Raw genomic sequence first — 21,947 nt, 5'->3', positions numbered from 1 at the left:
AATAAAGGATTTTACCAAAAGACTACTTATTCACAAGGGGGGGGCATCAGGGTTCCCCCTTATTTAAAGGGGTACCCTGATGAGAATGAGCTCCCTGCCCGCAGACTCTTCCCCACAACCCTGGCCCGGTGGTTGTGGGGAAGAAGCCCTTTCCAATGCCGAGGGCACATGGCCTGGTAAGCCGCTAGGGATAGGGGGGTGGTTGTGCTTGTTCGGTCCTCTCCTCCTGACCTGCAAGGCCTGTGCTCTGATCAAGGGTGTGGGGTCTTCCCTAGTTCCCTTAATGTGGGGTCTTCCCTAGTCTTCCTACCAGACCTAAAGGCTCTGGTAGGGATTGGGGTGGGGGACCCCACGATGTTGTTTTTCTTTCTTTTTTATATATATATAAAAATGTAATTTAAAAAAAAAAGTGTCAGTCCTGCTGCAACAGATTCTATACATTGTACAGATGTTCAACCTTGCAGATAGTGTAAGGGGATCCCCCCCCCGACATGATAGTTAAAGGAATTTCCTTTATTTTTATTTTTTTACTTTACGCAATGAAAAATGACTGCCACCTTAAAAATGGTACTTTTTGAATTTTTTTTTCACTGATTCATGTCCCTCAGGGCAGTTTCCAAGTCCCCATACCCCTTTTATGGCCAATAGCTTGCATATAAGCCTTCAAAATGGGCACTTTTGAATTTACAAATTCGAGTCCCATAGACTTTCATTAAGTTCGAAGTTCACTGTCGAACATTCATTAGGTTCGAATGTTCGACCGTAAACCAAACATGGGTGTATTCAGCCCATCACTATTAGTGGAGGCTTACTTCCCACACTTCCATCCAATAAATTAAGCTGGCGAATTGAGGCCGAAGGCAATTGGCGACCCATTCATCAGTAGTGGGATTTCATGCTAAAGTGCTGTCAGACCTTTTGTCCAGTGTTCTAGGCTTTTTGGTAAGAGGCTTTGATATCCCACCTGGTTGTGTGCACAGCGGTGAGGATTGGAGGCATGGGATCTCTGTGGCTGTAGTGGATGCACTAGGGAGCACCCTGATTTTCACTATATTTGGTTGTTTATTTTTCATGAACTTTTGGATTATTTAGTCACATTATTTATCAGATTCCACTTTATGTAATGTGGATTTTTAAAATTATTTATAATTCCTTATTTATGATTTGGGGCTGTTTTATATACATATGAACTTTAATGAGTTATGTATGACTTAACATTTATCACTTCTTGACAGCACAACACATTTATTTAGTCTAATATAGAAACAGTACACAGGCAGTCTAGAGTGATATACAACATATATATTTATTATTATACACAAAAAAATATCCAATTTGTACAGTATAATGTTCCTGCATTCAGAATGGCTTTTGTTGGGAAAAAAAATGTTTTCAGTGTTTTGACAGACAATAGAAACAAAGTACAGTAGACCTTTTCACATTACTTTTGAAACTCACAAGATTTAATAGCCCTAGAGTCTACACCTTCAGAAAACAAGATGGCAGTAGTAGCTTCCATATTTCTGTCCTCATAGGTTTACTAAAAAAAGATTTGATCAGCTAGGGCTTTCACTTCCAGGCAAATCACTCCAAGGCATTCATCTTCCAAAGATTTGTGGAACCGCAAGTCAATTGACATGTTCACGTTGATTTGCTACTTTTTTTTTTTTTACATTGGAATCATGTTTGACTCAGATATCATCTGCCTAAATCCAAGTAAGGGTTTTAGGAAGACTTACATTTTACTTCCTTAATGGAAAATTTTCTGTAGGTTTTTCTTGTGGCTTGAAGGCAAGATCATAGGTAACCAAATACCCATCATTGTACATATAGAGCTTGTAATCATTAGGGTTGTAGCTCAGACTCTGTACATTTTCCATCATCTTGTCAAGGACAATGCTGATTTGGCCCTCCTTGCTTGTGTTGGTGTCATACATATAGAAAATTTCTTCCTTTCGGGTATTGAGGGTTCTAGTTGCATACAGGACCCCACAAATCATGAAAGCGTTGGTGACAGCGGGTTTATACTGGGCAGTAGACCAAGATCTCTCTACGGTTAGAGTGGTTGAGTTAAGTTTACCTATGACCATGTTTCCAGAATTCTGTTCTGTAGAGTAGATGACCCAAAGACCATCTTCATCACTAGCAAGGTCAATGTCTTGCCAAATAGATGATGCGTAGGAGAAGCGATTGTTGAAGGTGGCATCTGTGAGCGTCTTCCTCTCCAAAGCACCAGTGTCTACTTTGTATTTGCAGATGTCCCTGGTGTTGTAGCAGTTGTAATACATGGAGTTGTTGAAGAGGATCACACCACCACCTTGACCACAGCCAGAATAGTCGATATTGTTGTAGGCCAGATTCTTGGTAAGGATCTTATCTGTAGGTTTCTTGTACAGCAAGAGATCATCATAAGTGGGGGAGAATCGTAAGATATTCATTGTACGACCATCTGTGGTTAGAGGGGCCACCCAGTGTATATCTTGATCACCACCTACAAAAGAGTCCTTTCCCCAACCTCCAAATTTGTAGTTGAATCCTTGCCAGTTCAACTGCACCACAAATGGCTTGCTGATGTTTTTAAGACCACCATGATCGCAGGTACCTGTGGATTTAAAAGGAAATACATTTATTTAAACTAGATTTAATCAATAATTTCATATATTTAGATGCCCTAAGATTAAATAGTACATATCTCATAAGAGTTATTTTTTAGGAAAATAAGGTAACAAATTAAATCATAGAAAAGGCTAAATGATGTGAATTAAAAAGAAATGAAGACCTTCAAATTTGAAAGATTATATAATCAATTTTTAGGAGATTAAAGCAAGAGTTCCCAAACTTTCTAAACAAAGAGCCAGTTGATTGTCCTGCAGACCTTAGAGAGACTAAACAGTGGACAGGGAAAGTAGGAACGCTCCAGTGTTAGCAGTAGCAATGCAACAATGCTCTAGCCTCAGTGGTCAGTGGGAGTTAAAAAAATATATCAGGGTTTGTGAGCTAGCTATTTATTTAAATTGGTAAAGCACCTGGAAATGTATGCCCCATTGTTAGTATCAGTGGGAGTGATTGCACCCCATCATATGGTAGCAGTGGGAGGAAAATGCTGCATCATTGGTATTAGTGGGAGTTTTAAATACCCATTGCTGGTATCATTTACAAGGAATACTGTCCCATCATTGATGTCAGTTGAAGAAATAGTGCCCCATTGCTTGTCACAAATCTGCAGCTTTTCTACTTATCTGTCACTTCTATTCCTAAAGACCAGCAGCCATACAGGGTTCTGGTGTTACCTGCTATCCCACAGGACTTGTGTTCAAGAGTGGTATTTACCTGCTGATTCAGTTATCTACATGCCCAGCCCAATCCAGCTAGGCTATCTCCCCCATTTTATTTAAGTTGTGCCCATTCCCTCAGGCAATGCCTGAGCAACAGATAATGTTTCCAGCACTATGTCCCCCAGTGTTTCCAAGTGTCCCTTACTTTAGGAGAAAGTTTCTGAGGAAACCCCAAGATTTCTAGTGTCCCTGAATCCCTGAGAAATTCCGAGTGACCCAGGGATTCTTAGTGTTCCTAAAGCTGGACCGCCTTTGTTTCTAGACTTTGCAGTGTCTTCCAGAACCTCCTATCAAAGTTATTTCTGTATCCCCAGTGTTCCCAGTGTCATTCAGCCTGTCCCCAATGACTTTCTGTGTTTGTGCCAGCAACCTGTATCCTTGCACCTGTTGTCAGGGCCAGTGCTTCCACTAGGCAAACTAGGCGGCCGCTTAGGGCGCACTGCCACCTAAGGGCGCCTGGGCTCAGCACAGGCCGGCACTCTGTGTGGAACGCTACCACGTCATGAATGATCTTCCAGCTGAGGGGAGGGGCAGCAGAGGGGAGGAAGAAAGGACAGAGGAAGAGGCCGGGTGACTGGGGCCAGTGTAGCAGCTGATCTGCTGCTCCTTCTAGTGTTCCTCTGAGACTCAGTCCCTTACTGCAAGCTGGCTGGTGGCTGCTGATGATCACTGTGTTGTTCCAGCCCTTCTCTTCCCATTTGTCAGCGGAGGTGGAGCTGAGTCTGCAGAGGAAGGTAATGTCTGACTCTGATGTCTCGTGTCTCTGTGAGTGGGACCCGGCCGGCCATGCATCATATGTGCAATGTGTCAGTGAGTGATGACATCATCACGATCCCAAATCCTGCTCTTCTAGTACCTGCTTGGCCTGCTGATCTGTGTCAGTGTTGGTGGTGTTTGTGTCGGATCTGTCACTGTGTGGGATCGCTCAGTTCAGGTGTTCTCTGTGTGTGTGGGCTGGGCTGCTTGCTGTCACAACATTTTATCTCCCCCCACTGCCTGGGGAATTCCAGCCTGGGATCTGTCAAAGTGTGGATCCATCATCTTCCACTCACTGCAACTGTCACTCTGCCACTGCCAGCCACAGATACAGTCCATCTGTGACACTGATTTTGTCTTTAATACTGGTGCTGGTGGCATCTTATTGGCACTTCTTTTTGAAAATTAAAAGAAATTTAGCAACTTCATGTTTTGCTGATTTAATAATTTTTAATGTAAATTATTGGTGGTGCAAGTAGCTGATCTTGCCTAGGATGCAAAATAGTCTAGCAGAGGCCCTGCCTGTTTCTATCCTCTGGGCATTCCATTATAATTTTGCCTTTGTTTCCCTTGTGTATTCCTTTCAGCTTTCAGCCTTCCTACACCTCCATGATCCCCAGTGAGTTTCAGCCTGCCTTTCATTATCAGAACATTTGTTTTCAACCTGCTTCAGCGTCTTCCTAGTTATTCCCATCTGTCTCTGTGCATTAATACTCAGTCCTAGTGATTATGAGTATCTCTTTGTACTACCATCCACTCCCAGTGCCTGTATGTGTTTCCATGGACTCATTCTATCTTGGGCTGTAGTCATTCTTTTAGTTCTCAGTAGCTGCCGGCTTGGGTGAGTGAGAGGGCCGCGACATGAAAAATTGTCTGCGGCACAATCCATATCAAACTTCATGAACTCTGGAGAAGACAAGGCAGATTCTTAGACTCTGTGCCTCTGTCCTTCCAAGGACCCTCAGATAAACTGTATGTTCAGGCTTGCTGGGTTCTTCACCATTGATACCAATGGGTATCTTCTCTGTCCTTGTCTCTACTGTATCCTGTCTACTTGCATTCTATGGGACCCCTGTGCACCCTCATTTTCCTTATACATACCATTACACCTGCGTTCCTGTAAGCCCCGCAACCCACTACTGTTAGATATCCCTTATTCTTTTCTCCCTTTGAGCCCAGCACCCCTGTGCTGTAAGTGTCTCTTATTAGAACTCCAGCCTGCCTGTAAGACCAACACCCTGTTTCTGTACTATACTGCTGCCATTACTGTCCAATATTTTCCAAGCTTTCCCAGATCCTTGTCTTTTGTGCTTCTCTGTACCTGGTCAGCTGTACCCTCCCATGAAGGGTCCAAGATCCCCAACCATATGTAACATTGCTGGCGTCAGTGGAAGAAATAGTGCCTCAGGAGCTGGTTAAAGGCAAGCAAGAGGCAAGCAAGAGGGCTGGCTCAGTCCCCTGGGACAGCAAGACTGTTAACAAAAGTTTAAACTGTACCTTAATCCACGCGCAAACATTTTATAATATGTAGCTTACATGTCCCCAAATGTGGTAGCTGCATTAGTTTTCGTTTCTCAATTTTACCCTTTATTTTTTCTGGTGATCTGGCCATTAACATACTTCCTGTCTTAGGATGACAATGCTTACTCACTGTACTGTATTTATTGAGGAGCAGTGTTGTCACCCTAGGACAGGAAGTATGTTAGGACTACAGAATGCATTACCCTTTGCTCTCCATAACTTGTAGGGTGGGGGGAGAGTACTCTGCAGTCCACAGAGGTAATGTGGGCAAGGCTGATAAGAGTCCTTGGGTTTTCCGATTACTATAGGCACTGTGTCGTTAGCTCACTACAGGAAAATACAAGCTCACGAGATTTCTGGCAGCATCAACAAATGTTTTTCAAATGATTTAACAGAGAGCACAAAATGCTTTCAATTGTATGATTAAGGCCTCATATACACATGAACTCACCTAGTCATTAAACTCTCCTGGCTGCAGAAAATGCTAAACATAACAAAAACTTGTGTAAACAAGGTACCTTGTTTAACTGCATTTACCTGCGTTTAGCCACATTTGGATGTTCATTCATTACATTGGCCAGAGTATTTTCCATTGACATGGATACATGCCCAAGCACTAAATGCAGGTAGCGTTTAGGCGTGTTTAGCCGCATTTAGATGTGTTTTTGCCACGTTTAGCGTTTTGTGGCCAAAACGTTCCTCTCCTGAACGGGATTATTCTGTGTTCGGAGAAGGAACCTTTAACTGCCCCTAAACTCTGCTGCTCCCAAACTTTGGTAATAGCCTATGTGTACATGGACACATAGGTTTTTATTGAGTTGAGTTCAGGGGCTTTGGCAAAAAAAATGCCAAAAGCTCCTAAACTCATGGTTAGGAGCAGCAGTGTACATGAGGCCTAACAAACCAAAAGGGAGTAAATTAGGGAAGTTCATTGTTAGGGTTTATATCTACATTGAGGTACATACTAGCCAAATAGATATTAGTTTATTCAAGTCAGATAAGTAAAATATTAATTATGAAGGTTATTAAAATGTTCAGTGTCTTAAGCTGCTGACTTACCGTAACTGACTGGTGGAGGTGGAGCTGGAACACCTTGGTGTTTCTCGCACTCTTCCAGTTTCTTACGCAGAGCAGCAATTTCCCGCCTTACGGCCAAGACATTGTTCTTGTCGTATGACTCCAGCTGGTTCACCATAACTGAGATGTTGTGGATCTGGAAGAAGAAAGAAGAGGGATATATTAAAGTAAAGTTAAATTTAAAACAGCACAGAGGATAGAAGAACATTAGAGGAAGAAGGAATGGACCAAAAAAGGGTGAAAGGAACATATTTAGAGAATTTAAAAGACATCGACAATGCCAAAAATGCTTCTACTTAGTGGAAAGTGAACTGAAAAATAAACATGGGATTTGTATTTACATGGTGTAGGGCAATGCAGTAGGTTAATCTGACAGCCTATATCCCCCCACCACTGCTTATGCTTGTCTTCCATTTACTCCACTGCATGCTACTCTGCTTGACCTCTAGAGAGAAACAGATTCCAGTTCTTGTGGGTATGGGGAAGAACTGACTCTTCCCTTCCCCCAATGGGTGCTTGAACAGGCAACGGCTGGGCCCAAGCACTGTAACGTAGGGCAGGCAGAGTCCTTGGCCCAGTATGACCGCCAACGTAGAGTTTACATTCAAAGATGAGTTAAAGTAGTGGGGAAAGCAGGGGGATCCTAGTCACTGCATGGCTCAGTGACCACATTGGGAAATCTCAAAGGAAACACAGACAGTAATATAATCCAGACAGATGTTCTGACCTTTCCCTACCCGAAACAAAAAAAAAAGTTGGGCTTTAACAAGATAACGATTTTATTTTTCAAAGATGAACTGTAGCTGAAAAAACATAACAATTGTTAGCGTACCTCTACAAAGAGTGATTCCACCAAGGTGTTGGACCCATTGATGGACGCCTTAAGCTTGATCACCAAAGACTCCATTTCTCTGATCTCCAGTTTAAGTAACTCGAAGTCCAGTTCGGTATAGGAGATACCACCCAGTTCAACGATCTCCACACGCCGAGTTAGGTTCTTCAGCTTTAGTATGTACTCATTCAATGTGACTTGATAATTTTGTATCTAGGGACAAAAAAATAGTTTTTGCTCATAGAACTGAAGATAGCAACTTTAAAAAGAGTGGACAATCAGTTTTATTAAAGTGTCATTAAAGTGAATTTTTTTCTATGTGCATATTTATGTACAAATGAATTCTCCACCTCTGTGCTAAACCTCTTCATGGTGAATCTTTTCTATGAACCCAATGCCGTCTGGCCATCTGGTGCCCAGAGCGAAAATGCCTGTTCCATGTACCCAATTCCGGGACCAGGCCATCTAGTGCCCAGGGCGCAGATGTCAGACTACACCCTGGTGGGAAGTTGAGTAGTAGGGTCTGGGATGCATCACACTACACTGAAAAATAAGTAACATTTTATCCTGCAATATAGTGGGGAACTACAAGTGACAGAAAAAAAATGTCCTAGCTTTGCTGTGGGGAATAAATGCCCCTGTGTTGATGGTGTCACTGTAAGGGTCCATTCGCATTGCCTTCACACTAAACCCCAGCAGTTTAGTGTGCGGTAGCTCTCCTTCCCAGCTGCAGTGAGCTGGCAATAGGGGGCAGTGTGATGTGCATTTCAGCACATCACACAGTTCACTTTTTTTTCTTTTTCAACTTTATTTGAAGTGCACAAAGCGACACTTCATTCATGTCACTGCACAGAAGTGTGGTGTGGCGCTGCTGTAAAGTGACATGCAATCCCTTCTTGTATGCTGCAATAAAATGTAGCATGCCTGCTTTTTATTGCAGCTCACTGCACCTCACCTCTGGGCTGGGTTGCATTGGGAACACGACACATAGAAAGCAACTGTTTTCTGGATGTCCTAGTGGTGACCTGCATTCATCCAGTGCGGTAAAATGCAGGTCACTGCACTATGTGTGAAAAGAGCTTTAGGTAGAAAAGCACCTGCATCTGTTGTGTCACTGTGGAAAAAGGACCCTGCATCAGTGGTATCATTGAAAGAACAAGATGTCCCTGCAATTATGTCACTGGAGGAAGTAAAATTGTCCCTTCATCCATCAAAGGTGATGTGCATCTGTACTATTAAGATCTGGATTTCAATTTGTTCCTACCAGCTGTACACATATATGCAGTGGCTAGGCGGTGGGCTTTAATGCCGAGTGGGTGCATATAAACGTTCATGGGGAATGTTTGTTCTGTGCTGAGAGTGCACTCTATGCTGCATTATGTGGCACTATGTGTAACTGCATAATAAACAAACTTTTAAGTCAAAAATGATCTTATTTGCTCTCAGCTCTTACTTTGGTGATCTCCTGATTGACACTGATACTCAGTTTCTGGTTGGATATCTCTAGAGCTTCCAGACGATCTGCTGGGAATGTATTGTCGGGAAGGATGACAGAGCATTGGCATACTTCTTGTTCATTCATTGTGCCTGTGCTGTTTATCTGTACAGGAAAATGTAAGTAATGAGTAAGTAAAAAATATTCACACGGATTGTTATTTTTTTCTTAAAGTGGTTGTTAACCCTTAAATATACCCAGTGAAGTGATTGGCCTCAGGTGATACACAGAGATGAAGCAAATCATCCTACATAAGTTGTACCTGTTTATCTTCAGTTATCTCTTCTCTACTTCCATTCAAAGTCCAGAATTTAGAAACTTGTCTGAGAGTTCAGAAAAATGGGGGTGAACTGACATTACACACTGCACAGCTCAGTGAGAACTCTAAGAGCTGATTGGAGGGAAGAGACACACTGCCTTTCACACAGCTCACCGAAAGTGAGCTGAGGCTGTCAATCTCTTGGAGGTCCCTCTCCTGTCACCATTTTTCTCTTGGTGTCAGGTAAACACAGGAAATTACACTTAGTGCTCCAAATTGAGAAATGTACACGCTATAGAGGGATATGCTTTGCTCATATTTCATATGTGAGGTTTACAGCCACTTTGAAGCCAATGGCAACATCGCCAAAATCCGCACGTTCCTAACTCCAGAAACCACTAAACAGCTCATCCACTCCCTCATCATATCACGACTCGACTACTGCAACTCCCTCCTCACTGGCCTGCCTCGCCGCTGGCTATCCCCGCTTCAGTCCATCCTGAATACGGCTGCCAGACTCATTCACCTTTCCAACCGCTCTGTCTCCACCACCCCCCTCTGCCAATCCCTCCACTGGCTTCCGATTGCGCAACGGATCAAATTCAATTTTACTTTGCTTTGGAGAAGATGCTGTGTTCTAGTTGGATTCCCAATTATTTGCAAAGGAAAAAAATTAAAAAACAGTTTTTTGCTTGTATATAATGGAACAATTTTAATGAAGACAACGTCACCCTATTTACCAAGCCAAAGCAAATTTAACTTTGTAAAGTGTACATTTACTTTCCTAAGTGAAGTCTTTACTCCTTTAGTAAAGCACTCCAACCTCTTGTGGGTATTTTAACCAGAAACCTATGCTATACATTTTAAATGCAGCAAAATCAAGATGAAATAATTGTCTACCACTGTCTAATTGCCAGAGCCTGGGGTTGTTTTAGAATAGGTACGCTTTAATGCAGTTTTATAATAGTTATCACTTTTTTGAATTATACACTAATACTAAATTAAAAGCAATCTTACCATAAATCTAAATTGTTCAAATTTGGAGAAAGATATTAGTATGCATTTGATGTAATGTAATTTTAATTTTAGATATACTAGTTGTTTTATGTATGATGAAGTAAAACCCGAAGAGTTCTAAATTTCAGGGCTTATCCGGTAAAACTAAAGGATATCTGGATTAGGTAAAGCTTCTATATGTGACTATAGTGCTATAGTTATTAATAACTAAATTGTTATATAGCTAATGTAAATTTTATTGCAATAATATAAAAAAAATCAAAAGAATATAACTAAGAGGATATAATGCACCTACAAAATGTAATTGCATTAAACACGTATATATTCCAACAGGTATGTGAATTAACATCAGTCAATAATATTTCTGGTTGGAAGGATGTTGGGTTTCAGTGTTCTGCAGTGGAGCTTTAAAGGTCAGGTATATTTGTGAAACTTAATCCTATTCATTATCATATGCTTGCAGTGATTTCCTGAAGCAGCAAAAAAGTCTGTCAAAAAACATGTGTCGTTTCCCTACAATATGGCAAACTGGGGGCTTTCTGTTCAACTTTGTTATACAGTATCCCCATAAATCTAATTTCCTGTTACTTTGCCCTGACAGGAATCAACATTTAACCATTCCTTGCAATAAAAGTTTCATTTTTGAAGAAATAGGGTTATTTACTAAAATTGCATGGTGCAAAATCTGGTGCAGCTCTGCATAGAAACCAATCAGCTTCCGGGATTTATTGTCAAAGCGTATTTGAACAAGCTGAAGTTAGGAGCTGATTGGCTACCATGCACAGCTACACCAGATTCTGAGTGCTCCAGTTTTAGTAAATCTCCTCCATAGTCTACATTTCTCTTTTAAAGATGCACTGCAGCTTTTCTATATAGAACACTCAGATTAAAGCAAGTGTTAAAGGGAGTATTGAAACAAACTTTCCAGGAAAAAAAAATCTGAATTTGCAAAAAATCGCTATGCATACAGGTGTAGATTTACTGAAACTGGAGCACTCAGAATCTGGTACATCTGTGCATTGTAGCCAATCAGCTTCAAAATTCAGCTTGTTCAGTTAAGCTTTGACAATAAGTCCTGGAAGCTGATTGGTTTCTATGCCAAGCTGCCCCAGATTTTGCACTCTCCAGCTTTAGTAAATCACTGTCACAGTGTACCTATATAGGATTATTTCAACAAAACAAGCGTTTGGTTACAGAAAGCTTTTGGTTACACTTTAAATGCCCATTTGTCTCTAGCAAATGATAAAATAGCCTTTTTCCTGCATTTGCATTTTAATACACTCGTCAGAACGCAAAACAATGGATGTGGGCAACACAGTGGCTAAATGCCTGGCAGTACTAGGGTCGCTGGTTCAAATCCCAACCACGGCATCACCTGCCTGGAGTTTGCATGTTCTCCCTGTGACTGTGTGGGTTTCCTCCGGGTACTCCGGTTTCCTCCCACACTCCAAAGACATGCTGGTAGGTTAATTGGCTCCTGTCTAAAATTGTCCCTAGTATGTGTATGTCTGAATGTGAGTTAGGGACTTTAGATTGTACGCCCCTTGAGGGTTAGGGACTGATGTGAATGTACAATATATGTATGTAAAGCGCTGCATAAATTATTGGTGCTATATAAGTACCTGAAATAAATAAATGTGTCAGAGGAAAACGTTACCCAATGAGGCCATTCACATCTATGTGCAGCATTGCAAAAAATATGACTTGCTGTTTGTGTACCATAAGGCCATTAGAAGTCTACGAAAACTCATTTTCACTGGCCAAACCAAAAACACAAAAAAAAACAAATATTATTGCAAATGCACCACAAATCAATGTGCTACAGACATTAGAAATGCACTTAAAAAAATGAAAAAAAGGCAGGCATGGATAGATGTGTACCTGGCCTACAAGTCAGTCCATCTCAAAGCAATATTTCATAGTTATAGTCTGTTGAGGTCCACTACCTAGTGGATACCAGATCTCGTATCTCATGGGGGTTCTCCAGCAATAAGATCTCCATGCCGTAGTTCCTAGATTTGTTCCTGCCCTCCTCAGATCAATTATGAATGAGACAATGAGGTTGATTTGCTAATACTGGAGAGTGCAAAATCTGGTGCAACCGTGCATAGACACCAATCAGCTTCCAGGTTTTTGTCAGGCTTTAACTGAACAAGTTGAAGTTAGAAGCTGATTGGCCACCATGCACAACTGCACCAAATTTTACACTCTCCAGTTTTAATTAACTCCAATGAAAATGTAATCTACTTAGAATTCTATGGCAGGTGTGCAGAACCAGAAACTTAAATACAGAACTATAAAACTATTAGATAGTTTAAATACCAAGATTTGAAATATGACTTTTGATTGGGCTGACCCTTTGTGTATTTCAGAAGTCTATAATGGAACAAAACAGATAGGAGGTTATTTGCTAAAAGTGGAGGGTGCAAAATCTAGTGCAGCTCTTCATGAAAACCAATCTGCTTCCAGGTTTTATTGTCAAAGCTTAATTAAACATGCTGAAGTTAGAAGCTAATTGGCAACCATGCACAACTGCACCAGATTTTGAGTGCTCCAGTTTTAGTAAATCCCCCATAAAGACTGTTAGAAAGCTATAGTGAGTCTTTAGGTTGGGGCAGAGATGCTGGATACTCACCAGGTAGACTGCATGACCCTGCAGAAAGCCCACAGCGAAGATCAGGAGTGAAAACATCTTGTCACTTTCTTGGTCCTGGCTGTTCCTGTCTTGTGCTGGGACACTGCCAGCTCTATTTATGAGGACAATTTAGGGAGGAGTGACCACTAGGAATTTCCACATTCCCTTATACATCACCCCCCATCCCATTGTTCCTTTCAAAGACACACACCCTGTTTTGTGCCTAACACTTGAGAAATCACTGTGTTGACATAGGTGTAGTAATGTCCTTCTAAATCTGCATATGAAATATCCTTGCAGTAAAGGAATTTAAAATGCTGCCTTAAGCCATAAAATGTCTGGGAATTGTTACTGATTGTTTCCTGGAACTCAGCCTCAGAGGGGAAGCATGTAAAAATACAGATAACGGGGACATGTAAATGGAGGAAAAACATAAAGAGATGTAAAGAGACATCCCCAGGGAGGATAACCCCATTAAAAATAAGTAGATGTAGCTTCAGAGAATTGCCTTGATTGCTTTTTTTTTTTTTTACCTATACAAAGTTTGGAGCACAAACATTCAGCATGAACAATTCTTTTATATGTGTTATACAGCTGTCATCATACCTAAAAAAAAAATCACACCCAAATGACATTAGTTATCAGAATTTAGATTTCATTGTTAAAAAACAAACCTCCTATACTCCTCTTCTTTATAATATTTAAAGGGAAGTTTGAGAATTAAAAAAAAAATAAACTTACATACTAACCTAGGAGAATGCAGCATCAGCCCAGTGCAGCATCTGTCCCTCGCTGCTATTAAGAATGAGAACTCAGTAATTAAAGACCGCTGATCGCTATATATAGATATACAGTATATGTAAAATATTGTTTAGGTTTTTTGAATAGATAAATAAGTCCAAATAGGAGAAGTTCACTGTTAGGGTTTACATACACTTTAATTGGCAGTTTCATGATGCAGTAGTCACTTTTAGTATTTTAAGGTGGATTGGGTGACAACCTAATACTTATTATGTATTTTATAGCAAATAGTGATTGAACAAGGATGGGAACCATAGTGTGATCACTCTTGTATTCCTATTGCTGTGGCATCAGAAATCTGCACAATGCCCCCCACCCCACCCATCTTTTCATAAAGAATATTATGGTAACTCTGTGAGACCCAGCTCCATTAAAAAAACAAACAAAACACAGTTTGCACTAGGTACAATAGTTGTACCTAATAAACGGCCACTGAGTGATTAAGACAGCTTTAAAAGGTCTTGTTGGAAGCAGATCTCTACTGGAAATTTCCAGATTTCAGGACTGATGTTTTTTTCTTTGATGTCTGGTGATTATTGCAGCTCAGTAGGAGAGCACTGAAGATAATGGAAAGTGGCTTTGCTTGCGTAAGCCGTGTACCGGGGTGGGCTCCCCACGATACAGTGAAGTCACGAACGAGGAAGGCAACCCCAACACCAGCTTTTGCCACAACAGAATTTTACTTAGATGTGGCAAATAAACACAACCACAAATGCTGGGAACATACAATAAATTTACATCCACCCAGCCCAAAGGCTGAGACCCTTGTGCTGCACAGCATGGCGCCTTCTGATGGATGAAGGTAGAAAGTGTAGTAATTTACCTACTGGCGGGCACTAATAAGCTGCCACACCTTACCTGTTATTACCCTAAAAGCGCAGGAATCAGTGTATGGGTGTACGGTATGGGCTAGCCTGCGGTGCAGCACAACAGCTTACAATCTTACACAAATCTACAGTATTCCCTCTCCCATAACTTGTCCTGTAGCACATGCCTGAGTATTCCTTCTGAGCAAAATGCCAGTCTAGCTTGAGTTTGTAGGATTTTATCAGCTCTCCAATGTGAAATGTCACTTTAAGTTGTGGAGTCCTTCCAATAATCAGTAACAACACTTGTGGCCTGACACAAACAGAGACCCTAACTAACTAACTATAGGCCTGGACTCAGTCTCAAGGTGCCAACACTGAAATGAGGTGCGTGCATGATCTTACCAAACAGTGTAGGCTATGTTTGGAACACGTGTACTCCTTTGATATAATAAGGAGAAATTTTATTCATCCTCACTTGGTTGCTGACTTTATCTAAATGGAAGGATTCTTGTGTTGCAGGGTTGAGACCACAAGTCAGGCATGGTGAGTGGAAGCAGAAACCCAAGCATGATTGGATTGCAGTGCCATTGCCGTGCATGTGCGTTTGGATGCCTTCCTTCTAAGCGCCTGGTCATTCCTTGTCTTCTGTAATCCCTGAACAAGAATAAGAATGAAGATTGGGTTGTCTAATGTCATGTGGTGCATTCTTGATTTAGGCCAGTGATTCGGAATATATTGAAACCAGGAATCTAGACTTTTCAAAAGATTACTGAGGTGGTAATCTAATATTTTCCACAGAATAGGTTTTCAAGCCTAGTTTCAACTTATTTAAAGGATAGGTTCACCTTTCAGAACATGTTACACCCATATTCAGGGTGTAACATGTAACATGTTATGATCAGACTTGTCCCTGCTTTCACAGCTAGTGGGGGATCTTTTCCATATTCCCCCCCCCCCGCCCAGCTGCATCACTCATTCATTGTGAAGGAGAAACTGCAAGTACCAACAGCCTTAGGGGATGTCGGTTTGTAGTTCTCAATGAACTGCTGTAGAGCACCATGGTAGGTCATTGAGTCTTCCTGTCAGTATATCTGCTTGCCTGAACCAGGGGCGGACTGACCATTTGGAAACTCGGGCAATGCCCGAGGGCCCGGGGTCAGTAGGGGGCCCCATGAGATGCCCCTGGTACCTTTTTCATAGGCTTTTTTGAGTTTGGGCAAGGACACAGGGGCCCCATGATCCCCTATTGCCTGGGGTCCCCATGAGTTGTCAGTCTGCCCCTGGCCCGAACATCCCATATGGGCAAGCAGATATACTAACAGGTCTGCAGGAGACTTGCATGGCACCAGTAATCTGCTGATCTCTGGTGCAATGCTTTACGGGCTCCAGAAACAAAAAATAATAAATGCACATGGTAGGTGCCATGGGTCACCAGGTATATTACTACCTCTATTGGAGAAACCTGCCTGTATGATTTTTTTTTAGGGAACTCACAAGGTATCTGTGAATCCTTCCAGAGCTTAAAGCGGAGTTCCAGCCATTTTTCTGTTTATTAAATGTCAGCAGCTACAAAAACTGTAGCTGCTGACTTTTAATAAACACACACTCACCTGTCCCGGGGTCCAGCAATGTACTCACCCACGCTGTCCCTTCTCTCCTTCTGTCCTCCATGGCGCTGGCATCTCTACTGTGGGCACCAGGCTGTGACAGCTTGCGGCTTCACAGCCTGGTGCCCACTGCGCATGCACGAGTCGTGCCACGCCTCCTGATTGGTACGAAAGTCTCCTGGGACCTGTAAAAGTTCCCAGTAGACTGCGGGATCAAGGAGGGGGCTGAACTTCCAGTTCACTTCGCCGCAGCGAACTGAGTTGGAAGTGGAAGCGAGTACCTGTCAAAACCAAGTACCCACTCTCCCCTCCCCCCCAAAAAGGTGCCAAATATAACAGTGGAGGGGGGGACGAGGCAAATAAGTGAAGCTTCCGCTTTTGAGTGGAACTCCGCTTTAAGTAGTTAAAAAGACCAACTTAAAAAACATTGCAGGTAAAAAACAGAAAGGTATTTTTAGGTGCTTATTTGCAGTGTTTTTCCAATTCATAATATATGTTTTATTCACTTGCCATGTGCTATTGAACTAGTTAATTCTCTAGCACAGTTCCCTCCCTCCTTGCACATAATAGCACTCTCCTTTTCCAGGAGTGTCTAGTTGTATGTACTGTATGTGCTGTTCCAGCTCTTCTACCCTTCCCGTCACCTGCCTACATATTCTTTTAAGTAGTTGCCAAGGAAGAAGCTCTGAATGCGCTGAGGTTGCTGACATCACATAAAAGATGGTGGCACCAAGCAGCAGTCTCAAGGTTTTGGACAGCTACACAAGGGAAGCTTTTACAGGTAAATAACATGCATAAAATATGTTAAATGCACACTGAACTCTCTCAATGAGCATTTAATTAAACTTTACATGCATGGATTCTCAACTCTGGGTTCTTTCCCCGCTTCTAAGGGATGTCCCTGTTTCGTGGAGTGCTGCCAAACTGGAGCCAGCGTGCCCAGTGATTATTTCAGGATGAAACAAAAATGCAGTAGCACATTAGACAGTTGACTTGTCCAAGCATGTGAGTTCATACCATAAAAGCTACCCCTTGAGCAGAAACAGGGACAAGAATATTGCCTTCCTGCTCCTGTGTCTGCCTGTCGAGTAGCTTTGCCGTATTTTATATGATCATACACTCTTGGACAAGTCAACTGTCTGATGTGCTGCCGCATTTCCATTCCATCCAAAGTGAAAAGGCTGCTTTGCCCTGAGCTTCAACTTATCTTTTGAGCATAATAGTAATATATTCCAAACAACTGAAGTTATGATAATGTATTGGGCCTTTACTGGGTTTAATCATCCAGACTTTTTGGAACTAGGAAATTTAGATATATGTAGCACCCTCCTGGGTAGCTAGGGGGAGCCCTAGCTGCTAGCGAGGAGGGCTGAGTAGCAGCCTTGGTGTGATAGACAGGTGGATCAAACTTAGGTTAGAGCTGAGAGGCTCTGCAGACCAGCTCCCTGGGATTTTCCCTTGCTCTAGAATTTTGGAGAAAAATCTAGAAGCGGTGGGCGGAGGCGAGGAGTGGCTGGACTGTACTCTTAGAGGATCCTGCCAATGCCCAACAGGAGGCTTGACTTGGGGCCAGGGCAGTCTTTAAACGTAACTGAGTTTGCTCAGCAAGGGAAGAGTTGGAAGAGAATTTGGGTGGAAGATGAGGAAGTGAGGCTGGAGAGCAGAAGCCTGGGAGGGGGCCCAGATTGGAGAGGGGATCACCTCCAGGCAGGAATCTTGGAAGGAAGAAAGCTTGGGACTTCACCAACCCCCTGAGAGAGGACCATCTGTGTGGCAGGGAAGGACCGGCTGAGCTAGAAGGCCTGATAGCAGCCACTAAGTGAGTAAATCTGCACTCCCTGGGCCAGAGAGGGGACTCTGGTAGGAAATCAGATTAGTGACTACCCGGGACTGTCTTGCTTTGAAGTGACAGGTACTGGATCCTCTGTCCAGGGATTCACCCAGTACACCTGGATGAAGAGAGGATTCATCTGGGGTCTGGGGCAGTACTATAAGAGATGCTGGCTAGCTCTCCAGAAGAGTTTTTTGCTGTAAAGACTTATACATGGTTGCTAAGGAGTTTGTCCTCTGTTGCTATTACCCTTGGGCATCCCATACACCCATTACCCTATCCAATTCTAAATCCCCTAATAAAATCACAAAAAACAAGCTCAAGCACTGGTTACTGTCTCCTGGATACAAGTCTGTATGGAAGATGCACGTTGCCTGACTGTGCAGGACCCAAACGTCAGCAATGCCTATATATATATATGTATATGTGTAGCACTACCACCTTAGGAGTTGCTACACCCCAGGGGGTGTAGGACTACTCACTCTTCCTCTCCTGTGAGTTTGTTGGGTTGGTGGCTGACTTCAGGCCTTCTGCTGGGCTGGCTCCTTCCCTACTGCACACGTCGTCCTCTCTCAAGGGACTCCTGAGGTTGAGAGATCCTCCTTTTCAGCAACTCTGCCTGGAGGTAGGCACATTCCCACTGGGCCCCTTCCCAGGCTCCCGCATCTCAGTCTTTCACTTCATCTTCCACCCAAGCTTTCCTGCTGCTTAGAAGGCTCAGTAATACTTAAGGGCTGTCCTGACCCCATGCCAGATCTCCTGCATGGGGATTTGTCAAGATCCCTTATGTATGCAAATCATCCCCTCCTCACCCCACCCTCTGAGTTCTGAAGACTTCTTCAAGCTTCTAGATCACAGGGAAGTATCAGGGAACTAATCTGCAGAGCCCTCAGCCCTGACCTAAATTTGACCCTGCTGACTCATGCCCAGGCTGCTACCAAGCCTTTCTATCTAAAAAAAAGTAACTAGCTCTCCCTGGCTATGTAGAGGGTTGCTACATATGCCGGAGGGCCTTTTTATGAGCCTATGATCACAGATAGGTGGTTTAGACTGCTGGCAGAGCATGTAGGTCTGGACAAGGGGGCTATGGGAGAATGGTGAGAAAGGGGAGGATATAATGAAAATGAGCGGAGCTAATGGCACAGTAGAAACCCTGGAATGAGGAAAGTTAATAAAGATTATTTTCGGTCAGAAGTTGAGGGAAGGGGTCAAAGACCTATAGGGATGAGTTTCAGGGGAGACATAAGTAAGGATGTGTCCCCCAGTTTTTAAATATACTGTATTTTTAGTATCAGCAGGTTATTGTACAATGTTATACATCAATGACAACAGAAGGTTTAGTGTTAAATTGATGCATTGACTAACTCAGTAGACTGAATTTGCAAGCAATAGACAAGTTTTTTGGAGAAAAATGTCATTTTCAGAGATTTAGATGTATACGAATCTCCAAATGGACATAGTAGCAAATGTCAACAAATCCGAAAAAAAAGTTATAACAAATGTTTCATTCTGATGATGCCACATGATGCGATAGTTTGATCCCATGGGGAAATGAATTCAGTTTGTGAACTCTTTCAATAATTCGTATTTGGATAACGAATGGCTCCATATTTCGTTCCATTCTTTAATCCGGATGCACATGACGCCAGTCGATATATTGTATCGATATTGTATCAGCTCATACCATTTCTCTTGATAATTGATCTAGCATCAGAAAATATTGAATCCTCCCAATTAGTTGTTGAATATATTGCAATCTTTTGGAAAAACTGCCAAATTTTTTCGAATCCACCTGGACCAACTAATATATCAAGCAAATGCTGAAGATACAAAACGAATTCCAAAAACAATTGGTTCCACATAACAAATATGACAAAACAGAATTCTTTAATAAACCAATGCATCCGCAGCAAAACAATACGAAAATTTCCGCTGTGCACATGTCTAGTAAGCAACTCAAAACATTGCACTTTCAATCTATTTAGTTACTATCACTTTTATGTTAAAGGTTAATTGTATTATTATAACTGTAGATGTTATGTTTTAGAGCTGACACGCTAATTCTAATGCTGTCAATTTTTTTAAATATTTTGAAATGTGCTTACCCATTATTAATCAGACCCTAGGCACACTTAAAAATACACAATTTAAAAATATTGGAAAAAATATAAGTAAAACGCCAAAAAAAAGCTATACAATAGACACAATAACACTTCATTTATGATATATTGGGCTTTGGTATGTATATTTACACTGCAGCCATTCATTGATTAATTATACTTTCATTGATCTGAAACAATATCACCACCTTTGTAAGACCTTGAAAAGACTAAACCAGTTTGATCTAGATCTGAGACAAGAAAAGTTGGATAGAGCGTTAGTGTGAAAACAACAGCCAATAAACTATTAACTCTACCGCAAATAAGAATAGACATGAAAACTGATGGAACAGGAAACATTGACTACGTTTTTATTACCATTGGTAGTAATTTGTTTTAAATAGTTTCAATGGAGATGATTTACATTGAGATAAGAGGACAGCCTGGACCTAGGGGTTCTTAGTAATTATTTTTTAGAAAATGAGTTGTCTGGATTCTCCCTTATGCAGGCCATAGACAGGTCGTTTATCGACCGATTTTTCGTCCACACGAAAAATCGGCCGATATTCATGCCGTTAGTGGGGTCTGCCCATCGGCTGTTTGCTTTTATTGGTCATGCTGGAAAATCCACGAAAAACGGCCGTTTTTTGTGGACGATGGTGGCAGCATCGGCGCCGACCGATTTTTCATTTATCGGACAACAATTCGGCCGATAAACAGCCCGTCTATGGCCTGCCTTCGGCTAGCCATGCCTATTAAGGAACTCAAATCCCCCATCCATGTTAAACAGTGTGGATGAAGGAATCTCCCCTGTTGTCTACTGTATTCAGACAGCATCAACATCGTTGACTCTGTCTGATTGGATACAGTCACCGTTCATTGACTATATCAGATTGGATGCAGTCACCATTTGGCTGACAAGTTTTCAGCTACTTCCTTAATTTTTCATTTGAGCTTTGTTGAGCTTGGTGCTACCAACAAAGTCTCCCATAGCTTGGATTTCAGCAGAATTAGCAGGAATTGTCAGAAACTAGAGCTCCACATGGCCAGCTTTACCTTACTGAATGTGATGAAAATTCACTTTGCAAAGAACACCCAATTACGTGCAAGGAATACCAAAAAAAACCCCACTGTTTTTGCTTGTACATACTTGGATGATGGAAGTCAGCAGAGATTCGCCTCATTCTCTAAGTTAAGGGAAAATTCCCTTGCAAAGTGAACAGCCTATTTTTCAAGATATACCCAATAAACCTTGTATATGAGCACAAGGGGGGTGCCTCCTTTGCCTCCCTCTAACACAATAGCCCTGTGAGAGAATTCCCCCTTCAATACTGACTGTGCTGATGAGGGAATCAAGTAATCTACATTTTTGTAATGCATTTACAAATATATGTAAAAATATATGTTAAAATGACTTTTTTATATGTAAAAAAAATCTGAAGAATACATTAAAAAAAATATATTTTAAAAAATATATATATTTTAAATATATTCTTCAGATTTATAAAAAAAAAATTTTAACATATATTTTTACATATATTTGTAAATGCATTCCAAAAATGTAGATTTGTAGATTAAGGCGTTTGAACATACAGTATATATATATATATATATATATATATTCAAATATATTTTGAAATATATTGCATATGACCAAAATTGTAGCATTTCAAATATATGTCAATATATTTGGGAACAATATTTTTTAAATATATTTCAAATATACATTTCTTCCATATAGGTACTATTTTCTGTAACACATGGTATTGCAATATTGTGAATTATGGTGAGCTGCAGTGGACAGGGGTTACAATATCTGTCGGCAAAAAAAAAAAAAAATCTGTAGTTCCATTCAGGATAATTTACCTTAATT

General features: G+C 41.5%; 1 protein-coding gene across 1 annotated transcript; it reads right to left on the bottom strand.

Moving 5' to 3' along the window:
* Positions 1-1,287: 1,287 nt before the first annotated feature.
* Positions 1,288-13,074, bottom strand: LOC149456977 (olfactomedin-4-like). Its single transcript, XM_089684264.1, has 5 exons — positions 12,928-13,074; positions 8,975-9,121; positions 7,522-7,734; positions 6,672-6,825; positions 1,288-2,602 (listed from the first exon to the last, which is right to left on the bottom strand). The coding sequence occupies exons 1-5, from the start codon at positions 12,982-12,984 to the stop codon at positions 1,743-1,745; spliced, it is 1,431 nt and encodes a 476-aa protein (XP_089540390.1). The 5' UTR covers positions 12,985-13,074; the 3' UTR covers positions 1,288-1,742.
* Between the last annotated feature and the right edge of the window lie 8,873 nt (positions 13,075-21,947).

Source organism: Staurois parvus, unplaced genomic scaffold (assembly GCF_062004578.1).
Source record: "Staurois parvus isolate SC_StPar_1 unplaced genomic scaffold, SC_StPar_1.0 ptg000340l, whole genome shotgun sequence".
NCBI lineage: Eukaryota > Metazoa > Chordata > Amphibia > Anura > Ranidae > Staurois > Staurois parvus.
The sequence above is the reverse complement of the archived record's forward strand: the minus strand, read 5'-3'. Positions and strand labels throughout refer to the sequence as shown.